At 40.9% G+C, this 21,375-nt stretch overlaps 1 protein-coding gene across 1 annotated transcript in view; it reads right to left on the bottom strand.

Moving 5' to 3' along the window:
- JAKMIP2 (janus kinase and microtubule interacting protein 2) overlaps positions 1-21,375 on the bottom strand; it is a 106,465-nt gene that overhangs the window by 18,920 nt on the left and 66,170 nt on the right. Inside the window, exons 3-10 of the mRNA XM_045027597.1 lie at positions 20,808-21,305; positions 14,686-14,895; positions 13,439-13,537; positions 8,752-8,898; positions 5,723-5,863; positions 4,402-4,458; positions 2,500-2,619; positions 693-821 (exon numbers count right to left, since the gene is read on the bottom strand). Of these exons, the coding sequence (XP_044883532.1) occupies positions 693-821; positions 2,500-2,619; positions 4,402-4,458; positions 5,723-5,863; positions 8,752-8,898; positions 13,439-13,537; positions 14,686-14,895; positions 20,808-21,305 (1,401 nt within the window). The remainder of the gene's footprint in view (positions 1-692; positions 822-2,499; positions 2,620-4,401; positions 4,459-5,722; positions 5,864-8,751; positions 8,899-13,438; positions 13,538-14,685; positions 14,896-20,807; positions 21,306-21,375) is intronic.

The raw sequence follows: 21,375 nt of genomic DNA, 5'->3' as shown, positions 1-21,375 counted from the left end.
GCATTTTATGCCCATTTTATACTTGGTTTGCACTGGCATAAATCATGACACAAGGGCCTAGGCAGTGGAGAATCAGGTCCCAAATCTTATAATTGCTATTCATTGTATTACAGTAGTACCAAGATCAGGTCTCTATTGTGCTAGATAATGTACAAAACCACAACATGAGGCAGTCCCTCCTCTGAAGAGATTGCATTCTAAATAGACAAGATAGGAAAAAGGTGGGAGAAATAAATAATCCCCACACTACAGATGGGAAATCTTTTAGTCTTGGAAGATTTAATGTAAACTGGATAATTAGCAACTTTGAACAGAATAACTACATCTACCTGTTAAAGACTTTCAAACGCATGTTCAAAAGAAGATGAAATGTTTGAACCCACAAAAACCTACAGGTGTCCTTTGTGCCTGCAAAAACCTGCACTCTGATGCACAAAAAGGGGAATTGTCTGTACCAATGTACAGAATCACCCATTTTTCCTGGCTCAGCAGGTAAATAGTATATTATGGGTCCATCCATTGTGTCCATCTTTAATAATGTTGCCCTTTTAAATATGTTCTGCAAAATGAGTGAAACTGTCCTTTAGCAACCGTGTCTTAGATGCCACTTTGATCTTTCCTTTGGGAGGTTTGTATGCATTGGCTTCTAGTTGCAGCTAAACACATCCCCACCCCTTCAGACAAAGACTGACCTTGGCTTCTCTTTCAGCATCTATGATGCCTCCAGTCTGCTCCTGCAGTAATGCATATGCCCTCTGCAGGGCCTGGTATTCCTTTGTTAGCTGTCGAAATCGCAGCTCTGATTCTTCTGCTGCTAAACTCTATATGAACAGAAAGAACATGCTGTATAAGCAGCAGACACAGGAGCATTGCAAAGGAGAGAAGTGCCTAAAATGTGGCTTGTTGTGGCCAACGTAGGTTTCCAGCTTTACCATGTATTGTCAACCAGAGTGCTTGAGTCAAAACAGATTGGTAACGAGCATGTTGCAGTGGTTGTAAAGATGTGGAATTTAGAAAATATTTATGGATTTTTCATCTAAAAGAAACTCGTGGTGGTGGTGGTGGTCTATTTCAGATTATGACCATTCTGGGTCTGGAGTCACTTTTTTACCAGATTTAGCAAGTTGTAAGGAAAACAGACCAGGGCTGCTTGGATCACAAGGCTTTGTAGATTTCTACCACATTTCTCAGTGACACTGGTGTCAATCCAGAGCAACTCCACATCACTAAGAAGGTTTGACTCTCCTGTTCAGGCACAGGAAAATACAATTTGTAACTCTCTGCACTGACAGGGATTCACTCCTGGAGGGGGACTGCCATTGCCTTGTGTCCAGGAGCATAGTGTTAGAATCAGGCTGGGGCTGGGGCTGGGATACACTGAATCAGCACATCTGCTGGGTGTTCTGGCCTTGCCTCCTTCCCAGCTAGCCCCTCCCACTTTCTGGCCTGTACATCCTGGCAGAGCAGGAGGTGTGGGCAAATTATACTGCTACCCTCCTGCACCAAGTGTGACTCGCGCTTGCCAGAGGCATCTGGGTAGTAAATATGGCTCACTGACTTCTGTGGAATTAGTCCAGCTTGTGAGAGTAGACTCTGGCTCAAGGCCTGTCACTACCTTTTGCATCAGCAATGAGACGTACAGATTCAAACAAATTTGTTGTCCCCAAAATCCTCCCTGCCACACAATGCTTGAAGGACTGTGAGCAGAGAGGAAGTTTTTCTATCTGGGTACCTTTTCCTAAGAAGTACTAACCACTGCCCCACTGTGGGTGCCTTCTGGAATGACTGCATCATTCATGTTGTAGTACATGGGCTTGCTTGTACATGGGATCATGGCTTCCTCTAGTGGATTTTCCCCTGTCTTCCACTACCAGGCAGGTAAAGGAGCTCTACTTCAGCTTAGGTGGTAAGTTCTCTGCCTTTAGTGCTGAAGGCCCCTGTGTTCTGTCCCTGATGAGGCTCATGGTGTCAGTACATGAGGGTGTCTGTGGTTCATTACTATTGGAAGTACAATGCTGGGATCTCAGTTAAGGCACTTTCAGGGCCTGGAGAGAATTGTGGACTCTGAAAAACTGATGGGGGAGGACTGAGCCATGGATATGCAAGGTGAACTGGGAAAAGCAAGTTTGTGGAACTACCCAAAGGAACTGATTCGGGGCTCAGTTTCCTGCCTGGTGGACATGACTGCTGAACTGGTTGGCCAGACTAGTACCAGCTACAAGTACCTTTCAACAAAGTAATTGAAAAGAAATGAAACCTAAGCTTAACAATACAAATAATTTGCATATTTAGTGATGCTTATTGCAGGCTCTAGGGGCTAGATTTCCAAAGAGCTCAGGGCTAGATTTTCAAGATCTCCATATCCAAAATTGAGGCCTAATTGACAGAAGAGCTCAGCACCCATTGTACACCCAATGTTTGAGGCCCTGGCTGCTTGTTTTGCGAACTAATTTCTCTTCAAAATCTAGCTCCAATTATAGCGAGACAGCCAATTCTTACCTCATCCAGGTCATCGTCTGGGGTTGCTGGTGTTCTGTCTGTTCTGAACGAGGCCATGGATGAGGTTTCAGAGTCCATGGAGTCATCATCATAGCCAAAAACAGTATCGACTATATGTCTCTAAAACAGGAAGAACATGTGGTTTCTGAACTCCTTTTGGAGGCAAACAGCACTGGGTTGTATATGGAGCAGTGTTAGCCTGTTCCAAAAACACTTTGGTAGAAACTTTAAAAGAACCACAAGACATGAAAGAAGAGCCATGAGTTGCATTTCCAAACACCAGATCCCTCTGAAAGGAACCAAACATAGGTCCATATCATCAGCGGGTGTACTGAGGTCCGTGGAGTTGTGCTAATTCATTCACATCCATTGAGCATCTGGCCTGTAGTCTAAAACTATCAGACAATATAGCATCAGAGAGTATCAGTATCCCAAGAGAGAAGCCTTCACCTTCATCCGAAGGGAATAGAATCGTATGTTGTTACTATATAAAGCTGTTCAGAGCAAGGCCACCATCTTTTAGTCCTGTCTGCAAGGAGAATGCCACAATACCAGAGGTGTCCTGTTGTGCAGAACTAAGATGATGAACCTGATTCTCCTCTCACTGTATATCTTGAGTAAGTCAGTGGAGTTACACGAAAGTAAAACTGGTGTGGTAACTGCTACCGCAGCGAGAATGCTGTTCACACTACGTGTTTTGGTTAAGGTTGAATATCCTGCCATCTAGACTGAATTAAACACATCACAGAAAAAATGTGAGTCACATCCTATGATGGTAGAGCTGCTTAACCAGCAGGTTTGGATTTCAGGGAACTGATTTCAGCATTTGATGCTTGGCACACACAGTAGAATAGTTATGCAGACAGATGGCTCAGTAAGAATTTAAGATGCACTCTTGCACTACAGCACTTTTCTCTTCTAATGCTGTCAGATTACAGTCCTCTAATAAATCCCCACTGTTTGAGTCATATAGAAGGGATGAACTAAAGATACTGAGAAATCCTTGTGTATGTGTATTTTTTTTGGAATGAAGAGCACTGCCATACCCTGCTGAGCAGTACAATTTCTGGTTGCTTGCTTAGAAATAAAGTTAAGCATGGACACGTTGGGCTCATTCCTTAGCCTCAGATCTGCCTGTTGTGTGCAACCTTAAAATCCTTAATGAAGTTATGTGACAGTACCTCCATTTACCATAGGACTTATTGGGCCTGATTCTGCTGAATGACAGGACAGGCTTGCATTACTCTGGTGGAAAAAAGTTGCCCTAACCTGGTGAATCTGGCCATTTGAGAGTCCTCTGGTGGCACAGAGCTAACCTAACAGTTTCTAAGGCACAGGAGATATGGCTGGGGGTTCCCTAAATCCAGCTGATGGAAGCACTGGCAGCTGGCGTAAATTAGCTCATCCCTCAGATTGCTCTAAATTATTCCACGGACTGGACTGGACTGGACTAGACTGAGAATCAGAGCACCACAAATGACTTAAGGCCTCTGCACCCTTCTTCTCTTCTGAGCTGAGTGCTGCTTAGGATCTGAGCCAGGGATTTCAGTTCACAAGAATATTAAAGTCAATGGGAGTGTTGCGTGAATAAGGATTTCAGGATTGGCCCTGCAGTATAAGTATTAACAACAGACAGATTGAAGAGTGTCTCAGGACAAAAATCTGATCCCAACAGGACCTGAAATTGGTATCTACAGAAAAGCAGGTGGCAAATAATTATATTATTTTAAAGGAAAAATAGGATTGAAAAGCTTTTCCAAAGAAATTCAGATTCCTTTGAACTCCATTGCTAAGGGAGCTTATTGGAACCCACCATCATCTGTTTCCTCAGGTTTTCACTGATTGTTTTCCTGAAAAGCCCACTGGCATTATTACAGTAAGACAGCCTAGTTTTCCTCTTACCTTAATTGGCTTTGAACTTCTTTTATGCTTCCTGCGACGAATCAGCTTTTCCCTATCCTGGAAAATACAGTTAAGAAATTACATGATCCAATATTTCATAGTTCCATTGACTTCAATTGAGTTAGTCTTATTTACACAAGCTGAGGACCTAGTTCTTTGTGCAGAACACTGCTATTTAAGGTCAAAAGGGTGACCAGAAATAATGACATCTGAAAAGAAGCTCTAGGTATTTACTTATGTAGCGTAGCTGTCATTTCTGTTCAACAATTTGTACAGGGCCTGGTCATCATGGGGAGTGGGATGGGGCCATGAGACTTGAAGTATACTATTTGCCTTGTCTGCAGATGCATCGTTGATATCTGTCTATCACAAAGTCATTGGGCTGTGTTACTGTTGACTTCATGTTGGTGTCCCAAGCAGGATGTCTTAGAAGATGCAACAGATTTCTTTGGAATCTGATTTTGTTCATATCATCTTGCAAATGTCCTGGAAAGGGGCATTGAACATTAAGAGCTGTATCCAAATGACTAGTGAATGACTGTCTAACAACATCTGCTTCTATGTCACATCAGAGGCTTGTTTAGGGGATTCTAACATCAGCACTTCTTAACCTCACTGATGTACCCGAGATTCAGATGTACAGTATTACTGATGGGGTGAACAGTGCAATGAAGAATGTATCCTTTCGGCAAGGCTAAAACTGGGGAGAGGCCCCTGTTTTCTTAGTTAAAACCAGTCTTCCCGCTGGGGGTACAAAGCCTTCTCCCTCTTCATTTTCCAAAATCTGAAACAATCCTCTCTCTTTCTGCATCACTTTATTTCTCATCTGCAAACTTATTTTTTTTCTCTTCCCTATACAGAACTCTGCATCTGTATTCTGTACTATATTGCATATATCTAATTGTATAAGACATTCTGCAACTAGTATATCTATTTTAGGGTTGCTGTTTTCTATTTTATTGAATCCTGAAACTATATTACTGATCATGTAAATTTTTAGGATATCATTTTGTGAAACGCACTGGGGACCTGATTTTGAATAAGACATCATTCTTCTTTCTTGCAACTAATTTTTTCTTACAGCTAATTGTCATTTAGACATCTGATGACTGGATTACACATATCTATAAAATGACACAAACTGTGCCCACGCATAATTGCACCCACAAAACTGTACTCTGAGACTGCGTTTTAAAATTCAGATCCTAGATATAATAAAGCATTCTTCTTTTTAAAATGTTACCACTCAAATCCTGTCTGTTATGAGATGAAGATGTCAGTTAGACATGATTGCTTTTAATTCCTGATGGGCTAGACATACCCTTGTTAACTCATCAATTATGTTCTGTTGTTCTATAACTTGAAGCTTTAAAAACTCAGTTTCTTGCTCTTCGTTAGCTTGATCTAAGTCATTGAGAGATTTTAATTTCTTCAATGGAGGGTGTGATGTCATTTTTTCTCTCTGTGTAGAAGACAAAAAAAATATATATATAGAAAGAAAGGAAGATAAAGTGAAAGTCAGTATTTTAAAATTCCCCCTTTTGGAATAAAAAAATCAGGCAATGTTTTCATGTTCTTTTAAATCTGCATCAGTTGCAAAATTGTCATGACATTACTACTCTTTACCATCCCATAATTGTAAAAAAGAGAGAATGCCAGGGAGTTAAGTTGTAATTTATTCTGCATGAGAATATCTAGTGGGGCTGTCAAGCAATTAAAAAAATTAATAGCGATTAATAGTGCAATTAAAAAAATTAAGTGTGATTAATTGCACTGTTAAACAATAATAGAATACCATTTATTTAAATATTTTTGGATGTTTTCTACATTTTCAAATATATTGATTTTAATTACAACACAGACTACAAAGTGTACTTTATATTTATTTTTTATTACAAATATTTGCATGGTAAAAAAACAAAAGAAATAGTATTTTTCAATTCACCTAATACAAGTACTGTAGTGCAATCTCGTTATCATGAAAGTTGAACTTACAAATGTAGAATTATGTACAAAAATAACTCCATTCAAAAATAAAACAATATAAAACTTAGAGCCTACAAGTCCACTCAGTCCTACTTCAGCCAATCACTCAGACAAACAAGTTTGGTTACAATTTGAAGGAGATAATGCTGCCCAAGTCTTGTTTACAATGTCACCTGAAAGTGAGAATGGGCATTTGCATTGCACTGTTGTAGCCAGTGTTGCAAATATTTATGTGCCAAATGCGCTAAAGATTCATGTGTCCCTTCATGCTTCAACCACCATTCCAGAAGACGTGTCCATGCTGATGACGGGTTCTGTTTGATAACGATCCAAAGCTGAACAGACCGATGCATGTTCATTTTCATCATCTGAGTCAGATGCCACCAGCAGAAGGTTGATTTTCTTTCTTGGTGGTTCGGGTTCTGTAGTTTCTGCATCTGAGTCTTAATCTTTTAAGACTTCTGAAAGCATGTTCCACACCTCATTCCTTTCAGATTTTGGAAGGCACTTCAGATTCTTAAACCTTGGGTCGAGTGCTGTAGCTATTTTTAGAAATCTCACATTGGTACCTTCTTTGCATTGTGTCAAATGTGCAGTGACAGTGTTTGTAAACCAAACAACATGTGCTGGGTCATCATCCGAGACTGCTATAACATGAAATATATGGCAGAATGTGGATAAAACAGAGCAGGGGACATATAATTCTTCCTCAAGGAGTTCAGTCACAAATTTAATTAATGCACTATTTTTTTAATTAACATAATCATGGAAGCATGTCCTCTGGAATGGTGGCTGAAGCATGAGGGGGCATACGAATGTTTAGCATATCTGGCATGTAAATACCTTGCAACCATGTGAACGCCTGTTCTCGCATTCAGGTGACATTGTAAATAAGAAGCACGCAGCAGTATCTCCCGTAAATGTAAACAAATTTGTTTGTCTTAGCGATTAGCTGAACAAGAAGTAGGACTGAGTGGACTTGTAGGCTCTAAAGTTTTGCTTTTGAGTGATGTTATGTAACAAAAAAATTACATTTGTAAGTTACACTTTCACGATAAAGAGATTGCATTGCAGTACTTGTATGAGATGAATTGAAAAATACTATTTCTTGCTTTATCATTATACAGTGCAAATATTTGTAATAAAAATAATAATATAAAGCGAGCCTTGTACACTTTGTATTCTGTGTTGTAATAGAAATAAATATATTTGAAAATGTAGAAAAACATCCAAAAATATTTAATAAATTTCAATTGGTATTCTATTGTTTAACAATGCGATTAATTGCAATTAATTTCTTGTGATTATTTTTTTTGAGTTAATCCCATGAATTAACTGTGATTAATCGACAGCCCTACTATCTAGTTATATGTGATGTTGCCCTCTAGTGACTGGCACACAGAAAGCACGAGGGAGAATTCTTTGAGTGGAAGTGGTAGAAGTCTGTAGAGCTGTAGAACAAGTGTTGTAATGTCTGTAGTGTCAACACTAATTTTGTCTGTTTGCAGGACATGGATTGGTTACACAGTCTTAGGGTAGATTAACCCTGTGACTTTAACCTCTGTTAAGGTGGATGTCAAATCCCTGCTTGCAGAAGAAATTAAAATGAATCTGATAGTCTCATCCTAATCACCAGTGGAGCAGCACCCACATGGAAAAGCAACCAGCCTGCTCAAGCGATGTGCAGTGGAAATCACAAATCAGGGATGAGATACATTAGCAAATGCTACGTGGGGCAAGGCTGCTCAGCACCTGGCTGCACTATTCCTGGCTGTAGCTATAGATATTATTTGTACCAAAATGAGTGTGGGGAAGTGTTATACCCCCTTTGAAAACGGCAGCAGCTCCATGTTAATGGATTTATAAAGATGAGAGCTTTTCCCACATGTAAAAAAGTGTAGCAACCACACACAATAGAACAAATATTTGGGGTGAAATGTACAGCTCTAGGCCTTCCATTTATGGTGCAGTTTACAGCTCCAGACCTCACATTTGTATGCCCACTTTTCCACATGCATCTAGTTATGCCCACAAACGATGCATGCACCAGGCTGCCCAAATGCCTGATGTGCGGGGGTTCTGTGAGGCAGATGATGCTCTTTATCTGCCACAGATGTGCACATAAAAATGCAAATGCAAAGACCAACATGAAGCTGGCTGAAAATGTAGCTCTTAATATTTTCCCTTCCATAAAGTAATTACAGCCAGGCTTGGATGGAAGGAAAATTTCACAGTAAGACATGAACTGAGAGGACAGCTGTTTTTCATGGTGAAGGCCTGTAAATCTAATTTATGAAAGACCACTTCAAAGCCTGTGGAAGTGCACATATATACACAGATCTTTGCTTGGTGTTCAGTACCAACCATTTCTACATTTTCTTTTGTGATTGCTTTGAGTTTCTCCTCCATGCGCTGCAAAGACTGCATCAGTTCATCGTTTCTCTTGGTGAGGCACTTGTTCCTTTCAAGGAGAGGTTTGCATTGTTTTTCAGCTTCTCGAACACGTTTCAGCTGTAATAATGAATAATAATGACAGGTTAAAAATAGATTTTCCTTCCTTCGCTATGGGCTCTAGCCTTCTCTCTCCTTTCCAGGTGACTATTGTCCCAACAAAGCCCTGAACAAAAGTATGAAATGGAACTGACAAAATAATATCATCTAACTCTTATATAGCACTCTCAAAGCACTGTACAAAGGAGGTCAATATCTTTATTCCCCTTTTACAGATGGGGAAACTGAGGCATGGAGCGACAACATGACTTGTCCAAGGTCACCCACAGGTCAGAAGCAGAGCTGGGAGTAGAACCTGTCGACTGTGTCATACTGACTTTCTTACCAAAAGAAAGAGTTGGATTGGTCCTTGAATGGCCCTAGTCATGCTGATAGTAAATATCACATCCATAGCTTGGGCTCTTGATGGACAACAGACCAGTTGGTTTATTTTAATCAAACCATTGCTTAACAGCAATAAGACATTTTTGTAGGTAGTAGCATGTTCTAATATTCCCATGTCTATATTCCTATCCACTTAAATGTCCTCCTTCCTTACCGGATGAGTTCCACTGAATAACATGGGTTATGGGTTCCTGTTTAAAAGGACAAAACAAAACAATCCTTTCTGGCTGGGAAGGAGGAATTTCAAGTTGCCATATTTTAGGCATCAAGCCCTTTGTCCCTTTTCCATTGTCCTTTGGGTGTTTTCCTTCCATGGCACAGTACTTAGTCATACTGTATTATTTAATAAATACTCCCATTATCTAAGGTCTGTTTACAGTCATTGTCAAAGACGTGGCATTTTCTCATTAAAAAAGACTTCAGTAATTTAAAAGTTTATATCCATAAGAGCAAAGTAGGGTGAATGTTAATGGTATCATCTTTTAGAAGCCAAGTTTTTGAGAGAGAGACATAATCAAATCAATACAAGTAATGCATTTTGCTGTATTACTGAAATGTTGGTAAGACAAAATGTTGGTAAGACATCATTTACAAGTATTAATTAACTAATACCATAGAGGCACACAAGATATCTATATTAACACATACTCAGTTAATTATGGTTACTGCTTCCATGATGAACGTAATGGAAACAGCTCTGCTTTTCAAAACCTTAATCTTTTACCACAACTGCAGAAATGCTGAAGATCAAAAAGCACTGATGTGCACTTAGGCTATGTCTATACTTGCAGATGTAGAGCTCTGGGAGTTAAACCAGCCCTCGGAGACAGCAGCAGGGAAAGCGCTGCTGTGTGTTCACACTGTGTTCCTTGTGACTGTTGCAGCATGTCCACATTAGCAGTTCTTGCAATGCCACAGAGAGCAGTGCATTGTGGTAGCTATCCCAGGGTGCAAGTGGCTGCAACGTGCTTTGGAAAGGGTTTGCAATGCCTCATGGGGCAGGCACAGCATCACATGATGCAGGTTTCCCAATCCCATTGTTCCATGGGCATCCTACTAGATTGCTCAGCTGCTTTTCAAATGAGTGTGGGGGGGGAGTGTGACAGGGAGTGTGTTGTGTGTATGTGGCGGGGGAAGACAGTGTGCTTTGGGGGGCAGAGTGTGTCAGCATGCTGTCTTGTAAATTCAGACAGCGGCAGGCGGGAAGGGGGAAACCTGACACCACCCCTCACCCCTCGTGCCTCTCTCTCTCTCTGTCACACACACACACCCACACACTCCTGCCTCTTCATCAGGAGCATTCCACTGTAATGGTTTGCTTTGTTTCCCAGAGCAGATAAGCATGCGTGCTGTCAGAAACGGAGCTTTGAAAGGGGATATCCGCACGCCTGCAGCCAAATTCAAAACAATGACCAGGGTGGCCACTTGACTTCAGGGGATTATGGGACGTTTTCAGAGGCCAGTCACAGTGCAGCAATGCAACACGTCATCCACACTGACACCCCGGCGCAGGCACAGAAAGCTTTATGCTTCTTGTGGAGGTAGATTACCAGGAGCGCTCCAGCCGCAGGGTCCGCAGATGCTGTCCCGTCTAAGTGCCTTGCCAGTGTGGATACCTCAGGAGTTAGGGCACCCAGAGCTGATTTAATGAGCTCCAACTTGCAAGTGTAGACAAGGCCTTAAAGGCATACCTATCCCATTCTAAGAGTCAATCTGATAAAGGAATGAATTTACTGCTGTAGCCTCTAGGGCTAACCTGTTTGCTTGCCTATATATCTTTTCTTATAGGTTTCTTATTTTCTTATGGTTTTGATTGTTTGTTTTATTATAATAGGTTTATAGGTTTATATTAAAGTAGTTTGGCTGTAACACAAGGGACCCACAGGCCACATTCTGTATGATGAATTAAGGCAAAGTTAGCACACATATGTCTGGGACCTTTCACCCAAATAGCAAAGTTAGTATACATATGTCTAGGACCATTCACCTAGATAAATAGTGATGAGTTAAGGCATAAGGTCCATATATGGCTGCCACCTTTAACATAGATAGATAAAGGATGTGTTGAAGCTGGTTGGCATAGGGGACTTTCCGAAGCTCATACCCTCTGTACACAGGTACACGACAAGGAAAGAACCGAAATAATCGGGAGGACAAAAATAACAAATGTAAGAATGATCTAATGTCATTAATATGTATGTATATGTCATCAATACATACAAACATACCAGCCTATGGAGTAAATGTACCCCAGCATTTCTGTGGGTGAGAACACTAAGTTTGGACATGGAAGGAGGGCCTGAGTGCTCAAGCCCTATAAAAGAGGGTGACCCACCTTGCCAAAAAAGTGTTTAAACTTCTAAGCTTCTGAGAGTTTTTCTAAGTTTTGTGCTTCGGAGCTTGTTTTCTAAGTTTCTAAACTCCAAGCTTCTTCGTTCTTAGTTTATTAGTCTGTTAGTTTAATTTTAAGTTTTAAATCAGTTTGTTAAGTAAAACTCTAAGGGCTGGTCTACACATGGGTGGGGGGAATCGATCTAAGTTACGCAACTTCAGCTATGTGAATAACTGCGGTGTCTTCACTGCGGTGTGTCAGTGGGAGATGCTGTCCAGTCGATTCCCCTTGTGCTTCTCGTTGAGTACTGGAGTCGATGCTAGAGCAATCGGTGGTTGATTTATTGCATCTATACTAGACACGATAAATTGACCCCCGCTGGATCAATCGCTGCCCGTCGATCCGGCCAGTAGTGTAGACAAGCCCTAAGTTAGCTGCAATAGTTCTTAGCTCTATCTTCTTCTAAACTCTGCACCTCCCACTCAAGAATTAAGGAACCTGAGGCGAGGCTGGTCCTTTGTCTCTTATCACCAGGTCATCAAGAAAGGGTGTGAGTATATTAATCAAAAGCTTTATAGTATATAATACCATTTAATTATTATTTAATTATAATTCCATTTATCTCAATAAAAGTCTTTAAGATTATATTTGCCTCAGTGTGAGCGTCCTGTCATACCCCCGGGGGGCCTTTGCATACTCTGTGTAGCCTGATTCTGGGACAGAAACCTTATTATCTTCTGATCAGATTAATTGGCAAGTCTATAACCCCTACTATCCAAATTAGTAATATTAACCTCCTAAATCAGGCAACTCTGTAATCCATTCTGTATAGATCTGCTATTTATACTGTCCTCAACCTGGCTATTCTTGTATGCCAAAAATGTTGAAAAACAGTCAGTCTTTGATTTACAGTATACTGACCAGATGCTGCTGTTCGCTCAGAAACCCCTGATACGAAAAGGTCAAGGCAGCGAATACAGACAGGCTCACCAATTTTGACTGTGATCTATGTTGGTGTAACTCCATTGAAGTCAATGGTTAATTAGTGAGATCGAATCATGGCCCTATGAGTCCAATTTATTTATTGTGACACAGTGTCCTTGCTGGAGTTCAGGGATTGTGGGCTGTTCATCTGTAGCAGAACTAGAAAAAACATGTCACCAGTGAAACAGGAAATCCATCTCAGATTGGCTGACAGGGTTACTGTGAAATTTCCTGGTAGGCTCCTCAAGAACCCCCTGACCTGTGGTAGATTAAGCTTAGACCCCTATGAACTGTGGACCTGAGCCCTAGACTGGCAGGAGACCTAGAGTCCAACAGAAATTCTAATGTAACCATCATCCACAGAGCCCTTGGCTGGGGTGAGTGGGGCCAGGAGATGCAAGAGCTGGATTCATTTGGCAGCTGGGGCTGGCCCTGGCTGCCCACTGTTGCCTCGTGGGTTTAAATGTAATGAGCTACCATGTTGTGCTTTATGAGGTGTTTCCTCAGGCATTCCATGATACACAGAATGGTAGCGTGTTAAAATGAAACACAAGAGACAGCAAATACCAGGAGGGCAGTGAATGTGGTGGACTAATGTCCGAGGGCCTCATTCCAAGCCACTTGCTATTGCCTTCAATGGGCTTTGGCTTAGGCCTTGAGGCAGCTGAGCCTACCTGAGTATCACAATGCCATTTCCAACCCCCTCATGCCCCTGGGCTCTAGAGGTAGTGTGTGGTCACAGCATGAACTTTCTCTGCCTCTAACACCCTTGGAGACTCCTCTTCTTTCCTTTCCTATAGCTCCTCGCCTCCCCAATCTGACACAGACAAGAGCACACACCAGTTCATTTCGTTCATCTACAAGCAGTGTGTTCCTGTCCTCCAACTTCCGGATAGTGGCATTCAGCTCTGCCATCCTCTTCTGATTTCTGCGTAAATCCTGTAAATTGAAAGAAAGAAAGAAAGAATATTTAGTTTCTAGCTCCTCTGAAACTGTCCATTGGACAAGAAACAAATGGACTGGAATGCTCACAAAGAAGACGAACCATCATTTTCTAATTAAATGAAACCCATTTTTAAGGTTGACATCATTTACAATGTCTGTCACAAGTACTGAGATGATGGGCAAAAGTTAAAACAGCATGGACCTCATTCTGTACTATCCAATGCAGCTTGTGTGGTCATTGACTCATGTGCAACATGGGTGCAAATGGCATGCCATTCTGTTGGTAGCAGTTTACATTCAGTGTGCACTGGTGTTGATGACCAAATAAGGTGCAAGCTCAGGTCATTGGTTTGAACTCATTGGCTCAGGAAGCATTAATTGCTCAAAGCAAAGGGAAACAAACATTTGCAAGGAAGAAACTTGGATAGGTCTAACACTGAACCTTGAGGGTGGCTTCCTTTGGACTTTGGCAGATATATTTGAGGAGGAAGATTCATAGAAGGGGTTACTAGACTGGAACAGAACTGGTCAAAATTTTTCCATTGGAACTTTTTTGATGGAAAATTAGGTTGTTGATTTAAAATTTTCTCAGAAAGTGCCTGCTTTCCTTGAACATTTTTTCCATGGGAATATTTTTCGGTTTCTGACAATTTTCAGATGAAAGTTTTCATTTTTCAGCTGTTGGAATAAAAATTCTGGTTTTGTTTTTTGATTAAAAATTAAAAATTTCTGATGAAAATTTTGACAAAAACTAAAAATGTTTCATTTTTGTAGACATTTTCCTCAGAAACACCCTCCTCCCCCTTATTTTCTGAACAACTCTACTTAGGAGGGTTATTTCAGAAAGAACCTCAGGTTGGAAAACAAGGAAAACACTGTCATTCTCAACTGCCTTTATCTTCTTATATCTGCTTTGCACAAAAGTGTAAGTAAAGAAATAGGCCCTGAATGGTTTAGTCCAGCAGACATTTCCTGTGCCAAGAACTATTTCCTGTAATTAGAATTACCACTAGAAGACACTTCACAGAGTGAGGCTTAACTACTATAGCAGCATGAAAATGATGCAGGAATTAGGCAAAATAATTTTGCAACCCAAATAAAGCCCGTTGTCTGTATTTTGGATTACATTTAAACCTGCTTACAGGACTGCTACAGTGCTCTGACCCATCTCCTGCTCTTCCTGGGATCTCTCGTTTGGGACTGCTCATGTTACACTCCGCCTCCTTCACTAAGAAGAGCTGTTCATCCAGGGCCTCCTTCTGCAGCTGGAGCTTCTGTACATAGCCTGTCTGGGTCTCCAGTTCTTTCTCCAAGGAAAAGATGATTCTGTCTTTAGCCTTGATTTCATCCATCTGAATTAAGAAATAAAAGCAGTGTTACTGCACAAGCCCAACAGAATGTCAGCACTGCAGGAGTAAGGAGAGATCACTTTACTGTTGTTGTTCACCTAGGGTTACCAGATGTCCCGATTTTATAGGGACAGTCCTGATATTTGCGTCTTTTTCTTATATAGGCTCCTATTACTTCCCACCCCCATCCCGATTTTTAACACTTGCTGTCTGGTCACCTTATGTTCACCACTGTATCTGCGGCTAAATAGTAAACTAAACTCATGGATTACACACTTCCTCAACATCATAAAAAACAAATAGTTACCGCATTGGATTAGTCAGTCTATGATGAGCAAAGGCCATACATTGAATGATATAGAAGTACATCAATACACAAAATATGGACTGATTTTCAAAGGTGCCCATGTCCTTCACCCGCTGCTGATGTACATGAGAGATGCGGGTGCTCACCTTCTCTGAAAATCAGACCAAGAGTTTAGTCTATCACCTTCATCATCATCATCAAACATGCACAGTCTCTGGAAGACCAAAGCGCCAGCTAGAGTGACCAGAGCTGATGGTGTTGCACCAGGACCAGTTCAAAGTAAGTGTAAAACAACCAAAATTAATATGATTAGGCTAGATCCCTAGCTATGGAGCTAATTTGCTTCACACCAGCTGAGGATATGGTCTGCATACTCATTTTACACAAATGTAACATCCTCAGCTGGTGTAAATTGACACAGCTTCATTGATTTACATCAGCTGAGGATCTGACCCCTCTATTAGTAGACTTGCAGTCTAGGGGCCTCATTCTCCGCTCCCTACTGGCAGTGTCATTCTAATGAATGGAGAATCAAGGTCCATAAGTTTCATTAGCTGTGTCACTCCTGCCTAATGTTCCAGGCAGATCCAGCACATATTGAAGTGTCTCATCCCTTTCACTAGAATCTGGATGACTGTTGCTATCCAGGCAGCTACACTGGAAGACTAGAAGAGAAAGGGGTAACTAACGTTTAGAATAAGATCACTGCACATAAGCCCTGAAAACTTTAAAGATAGGTATGAGCCAGCTAAACGCCATTGAGCCTAAGGAAATTCAGTGACTCAGAATTTGTAAAACACTCAGGGAAAAAAGTGCACGTTAATCTGTGAAAGTTACACGAGTCATTTCCCCAAAACCAGAATGCTGACTGTGCTGAATTTTGCCCAGAGCCTCAAAGATATTTACTAATCCTGTCACCTTTCATGCATATTGAAATCCTCCCAAAAGTATATTTTCAAATTAATGGGCCAGATGGCACTCAGATACAGAAGCCAAAACCTGGACTGTCCAGGTAAAACCCAGACAGGTGGTAACCCTAGGCCAGATTCTATTCTCTGTTACACACATGTCAATCTGATGCAATCCCATTGATTCCGGTGGAGATACAGTGGATTTACACTGGCGTAAATGAGATCAAAGTCTGACCTAGTGCATGATACTTATACAAACAAAAGCTTTAAAAAGGGATTCTTTTTCTGCTTAAAATACCAAATCACTCACAGAATATTCATCCACAGCTGGGCTGAGTTGATCAGTGTAGCCAGCTCTCACAATTTTGTTGTGAGTCTCATGCTATTTACGGTTTATCTTAAAGCCCACAAAGCATGGCATTGTGTGAGAGTTTGAGCTTCCAGTTAAGAAAAAAAAGGAAGATCTTAGTCCTCAGGATTAAGAGAAAAGCTTGAAAATATGACACAAGAGTACCATAAGGCTCAAAAAAGCAAAAGGCCAATCAGAAAGAACCCAACATTCATTAGTTTGAAACTCTCATGATTACTAAACCAGTCTCCTGATTTCGGGGGTCTGATTTCTCATTTTTTCTGAACACTGGGTAATGGCAATATTGTGATCTACCCCAGACTAGGGTCTAGCCCACCGATTTAAAAATGAAAAAAGAATTAATTTGAATTTTCAAATCACTATTCTTTTGCGCTTACCTGCCAAATCGTGAATTCAACTTTCCAGACCAAATTTGTTGCTGTTGCAAGTGGGCATAACTCCTCTGAAGCCAGTGGAGTTGTAGCCACTTGCCTCAGCACTGAATTTGACCTTCTGTGTTATTTGTATAACTGTTGATGACACCATGAAGACTAAAGCAGAGAACATTGCTCCCCTCCACTATTTAAAATCTTTCCATACTATCATTTGTATTAGAATAGCTGGTAGGTAGCAACTGCAGACAGAGCCATAACCACAACGTGCAGTAAGAAATCATGTAATATCTAATACAACTCTTCTCTTACCCTGACACTAATGGATCAAATACATGTTTGGGGCATTGCAAGTATATTATTAGCTCAACTAGAATTCCAATTTCCTTTTAGATTAAATTTAATATATAATAATAATAAGGGCTGTCAAGTGATTAAAAAATTAACCGTGATTAATCGCACGATTAAAAAAATTAATCACGATTAATTGTGCGATTAATCACAGTGTTAAACAATAATAGAATACCATTTATTTAAATATTTTTGACTGTTTTCTACATTTTCAAATATATTGATTTCAATTACAACAGAATAAAAAGTGTACAGTGCTCACTTTATATTTATTTTTTTTTACAAGTATTTGCACTGTAAAAAAACAAAAGAAATAATATTTTTTCAATTCACCTAATACAAGTACTGTAGTGCAATCTCTTTACCATGAAAGTTGAACTTACAAATGTCGAATTATGTACAAAAAATAACTGCATTCAAAAATAAAACAATGTACAATTTTAGAGCCTGCAAGTCCACTCTGTCCCACTTCTTATTCAGCCAATCACTAAGACAAACAAGTTTGTTTATATTTGCCGGAGATAATGCTGCCAGCTTCTTGTTTACAATGTCACCTAAAAGTGAGAACAAGAGTTTGCATGGCACTGTTTTAGCTGGCATCGCAAGATATTTATGTGCTAGATGCGTTAAAGATTCATATGTCCCTTCATGCTTCAACCACCATTCCAATGGACATGTGTCCATGCTGATGATGGGTTCTGCTCAATAACAGCCAAAGCAGTGCAGACCAATGCATGTTCATTTTCATCATCTGAGTCAGATCTCACCATCAGAAGGTTGATTTTCTTTTTTGGTGGTTTGGGTTCTGTAGTTTCTACATTAGAGTGTTGCTCTTTTAAGACTTCTGAAAGCATGTCCCACACCTCGTCTCTCTCAGATTTTGGAAGACACTTCAGGTTCTTAAACCTTGGGTTGGTTAGAAATCTCACATTGGTACCTTCTTTGAGTTTTGTGAAATCTACAGTGAAAGAGTTCTTACAATGAACATGTGCTGGGTCATTGTCTGAGACTCCTATAATATGAAATATATGGCAGAATGTGCGTAAAACAGATTTAATTAATGCACTATTTTTTTAATTAACATCATCTTGGAAGCATGTCCTCCGGAATGGTGGCTGAAGCATGAAGGGGCATACAAATGTTCAGCATATCTGGCACGTAAATAAATACCTTGCAACACCGGCTACAAAAGGGCCATGTGAATGCCTGTTCTCGCTTTCAGGTGACATTGTAAATAAGAAGCAGTCAGCAGTATCTCCTGTAAATGTAAACAAACTTCTTTGTCTTAGCGATTGACTGAACAAGAAGTAGGACTGAATGGACTTGTAGGCTCTGAAGTTTTACACTGTTTTGTTTTGAGTGCAGTTACGTAACAAAAAAAATCTACATTTGTAAGTTGCACTTTCACGACAAAGAGATTGCACTAGAGTACTTGTATGAGGTGAATAGGAAAACACTATTTCTTTTGTTTATCATTTTTACAGGTCAAATATTTGTAATAAAAAAATGTACACTTTGATTTCAATTACAACACAGAATACAATGCATATGAAAATGTAGAAAAACATCCAAAATATTTAATAAATTTCAACTGGTATTCTATTGTTTAACAGTGCAATTAAAACTGCGATTAATTGCAATTAATTTTTTTATTGCGGTTAATTTTTTTGAATTAATCATGTGAGTTAACTGCAATTAATTGACTGCCCTAATAATAATAATAATAAATAATTAATGTTATGGCCAATAATAAAAATGGTAGATATTGTACACAGCTAAGCTACGGTTTTGGGATCTAAGCTCATCAGTAAAGATTTTAGGAGGAGTATCTATCTACCTACCTACCTACCTACCTGAAATAATGAAGTACCTAGCACTGGCATATCTAAGTGCTGCTTAGTGTTGCGCATTTGACTGGGTGCATGGCTTTTTGTTCCCATCTTCTTCTGCAGCACAAGGTTTGGACACTGATAGAGGGAATTGATGGTCCAGTATTCTGAGCCAGTACGATAAATCCTCTGGTTGTTGAAAATACAAACCTGAGATTTAGTAACATGTAGGAAACCTCTTGGAATATCTGGAGGAAACTGTAGTGTGGCAAAAACCAGAATTTCCTCTTTGCTGGAGACCTTCACATTGCATGCTGCTGGCTTCTGAAGATTAATTTGATTTTATGTTGCATATAATTAACAATTATGGATGGGCCCCAGCAGCCAAATCTGGATCTAGATTTCCATCACCCCCCAAGTTCTGGGGTGTTTGGATCCAATGGTTCTGTTCAGTCCACTATTAGGTGCCAGACTGTGCCTGGCCTTAGCACTGGTGACTGGGACAACGCTGGTAGAAGAAGGAAAGCACATGAAGCCTTTTCCCTCTCTCAACACACCGGGCAAGAACCAGGAACGGTCAGTCACAGATCTCTGTGTAATTTGCCCAAAAGAGGCTGAGAGGTTTGTAGAGGGGGGCAGGACCAGGAGTATGGAGAGGGCTCCCCACACACTCCCTGGCACTCTCCTAGGAATTGTGCCTTCTGAGGCATAATCCATCCCAGAGCTGTCCTGGGGCTGCACAGCTCCCTACACAGTCCAATGGCACAAACTAGCCCTAAGGCAGGATCTTGCTCATGTCTACAAAGACGGAGTCTTATAGAGCTGGGTTTGGATTTCAGGGATGTACAGCTGAGGGCTTTTGTTCAGTCCCACTTCTAGCTAAAGTCCCCAGCACCTGCAGTGCAGGTGGTTTAATTTTGTGTCAGATTGCTAGAAAGACAAAGTCACTGCAGAGAAGAACGTCGCTACAGTCTTCTTTGTGACAGAGCTACTGCTGCTGCACTGCAAGCTGGGAGGAGAACTCCACTTTCCCCTAAGCAGAATGTTTGACAAAGAAATACACGTGGGCAAACAGAGAGGAAATAGAAAGACTAATAGAAAGAGTTAAGCCAGGCAAAGGTGTTACATCTACTCATCTGGTAAAGCTATAAATCTGCATGTTTTACGCCCTATACCGCACACTGAAATTCTCCTGTAACCCAAGGGCTGGGGACTGGTGTTTTTGGGGAAGGAGGATCTGGGGCCTGTTCTTGCTGCTGTGGTGAAGTTTTGAGTGGCCATGGGTAGCACAGAAGCAACTGATGTCTCCTGCTGTAGAGGGCAGGTATAATATTTATGCAGTGAATCCGGTGAGAGCCTCCTGCTTCCAAAGCACAGGCCCCTACCACTCGAGCTAAAAGAGAATTCCTGTTAGCAGTATAGGGCCATAGCAGGGAGAAGCTCTGATTCCATCCAGAAAGGGCGGCAGTGGTGTGCGCGTGTGTGTGTGTATCTATTTATACACATACAAACTACCAATTTGTTACAGAATATACTATTAGCATATTTTCTCCTGGGTTCCAGTAGCCCCGTGAGTAGCTCACATGAGCAGCTCCCGCCAACTTCATCTCACCTAATTCCGAGAGAGATGTGGTAATTGGGAGTATTTTAATCTGTTTGCAAACTAATTTGCACTGCCCGGGTCTGACTGAACAGGAAAGCTATCAGCACTAGAGGCAAATCAACAAGGCTGTAAGGAGTCACCCCAGCTGTTTGGTGCATAGGGAGATTACTAACCAGTCTGCGAATATCCCTTTCACTCTCCCATTTGATCTTAGAGATGGCTTCCTGATGGGACTGATGCTCACTCCGAAGATCACCCGCCTTGATCTTATCAGCCTGGATCATGTTGGTAAGGGCCTCGTCCACCTGCTTTTTGGCAGATTTTAGTTCAGTAATTTCCTGCAAAAGTTTAAGGCGCTCGGAGTCAAACTGTTTCCTGGCCTCTTCACGAGCCTCAATGGTCAGCGCTGTCCTTACTTTGTCACTGCTCCCGTCCCGCAAAGCGTACAGTGCTGACTTGAGGCGCTGGATTTCACTGTCTCTGACTTTAACCGTCCGAGTAATTTCCTGCTCGTGCTGTTTGATTAGGTTCTCCCGCACTGCCTGCAGCTCTTTCATTTTCTCCTCATGGAGTTTGGCTTTAAGTTCAGTGATCTGCACAGTCTGCTTGCGTTGCTCCAATTCTCTGATCCGCTTAGTTTCTTGAATCTTTTCTCTTTCAAGTTTGCTGACCTACAGGTTGGGAAGAAAAGAAAATCAACTGCCAGAAATATGTTATAAAACATGCCCATCTGAAGTACCC

Source organism: Mauremys mutica, chromosome 8, assembly GCF_020497125.1.
Source record: "Mauremys mutica isolate MM-2020 ecotype Southern chromosome 8, ASM2049712v1, whole genome shotgun sequence".
Taxonomy (NCBI): Eukaryota; Metazoa; Chordata; order Testudines; family Geoemydidae; genus Mauremys; species Mauremys mutica.
The sequence above is the reverse complement of the archived record's forward strand: the minus strand, read 5'-3'. Positions and strand labels throughout refer to the sequence as shown.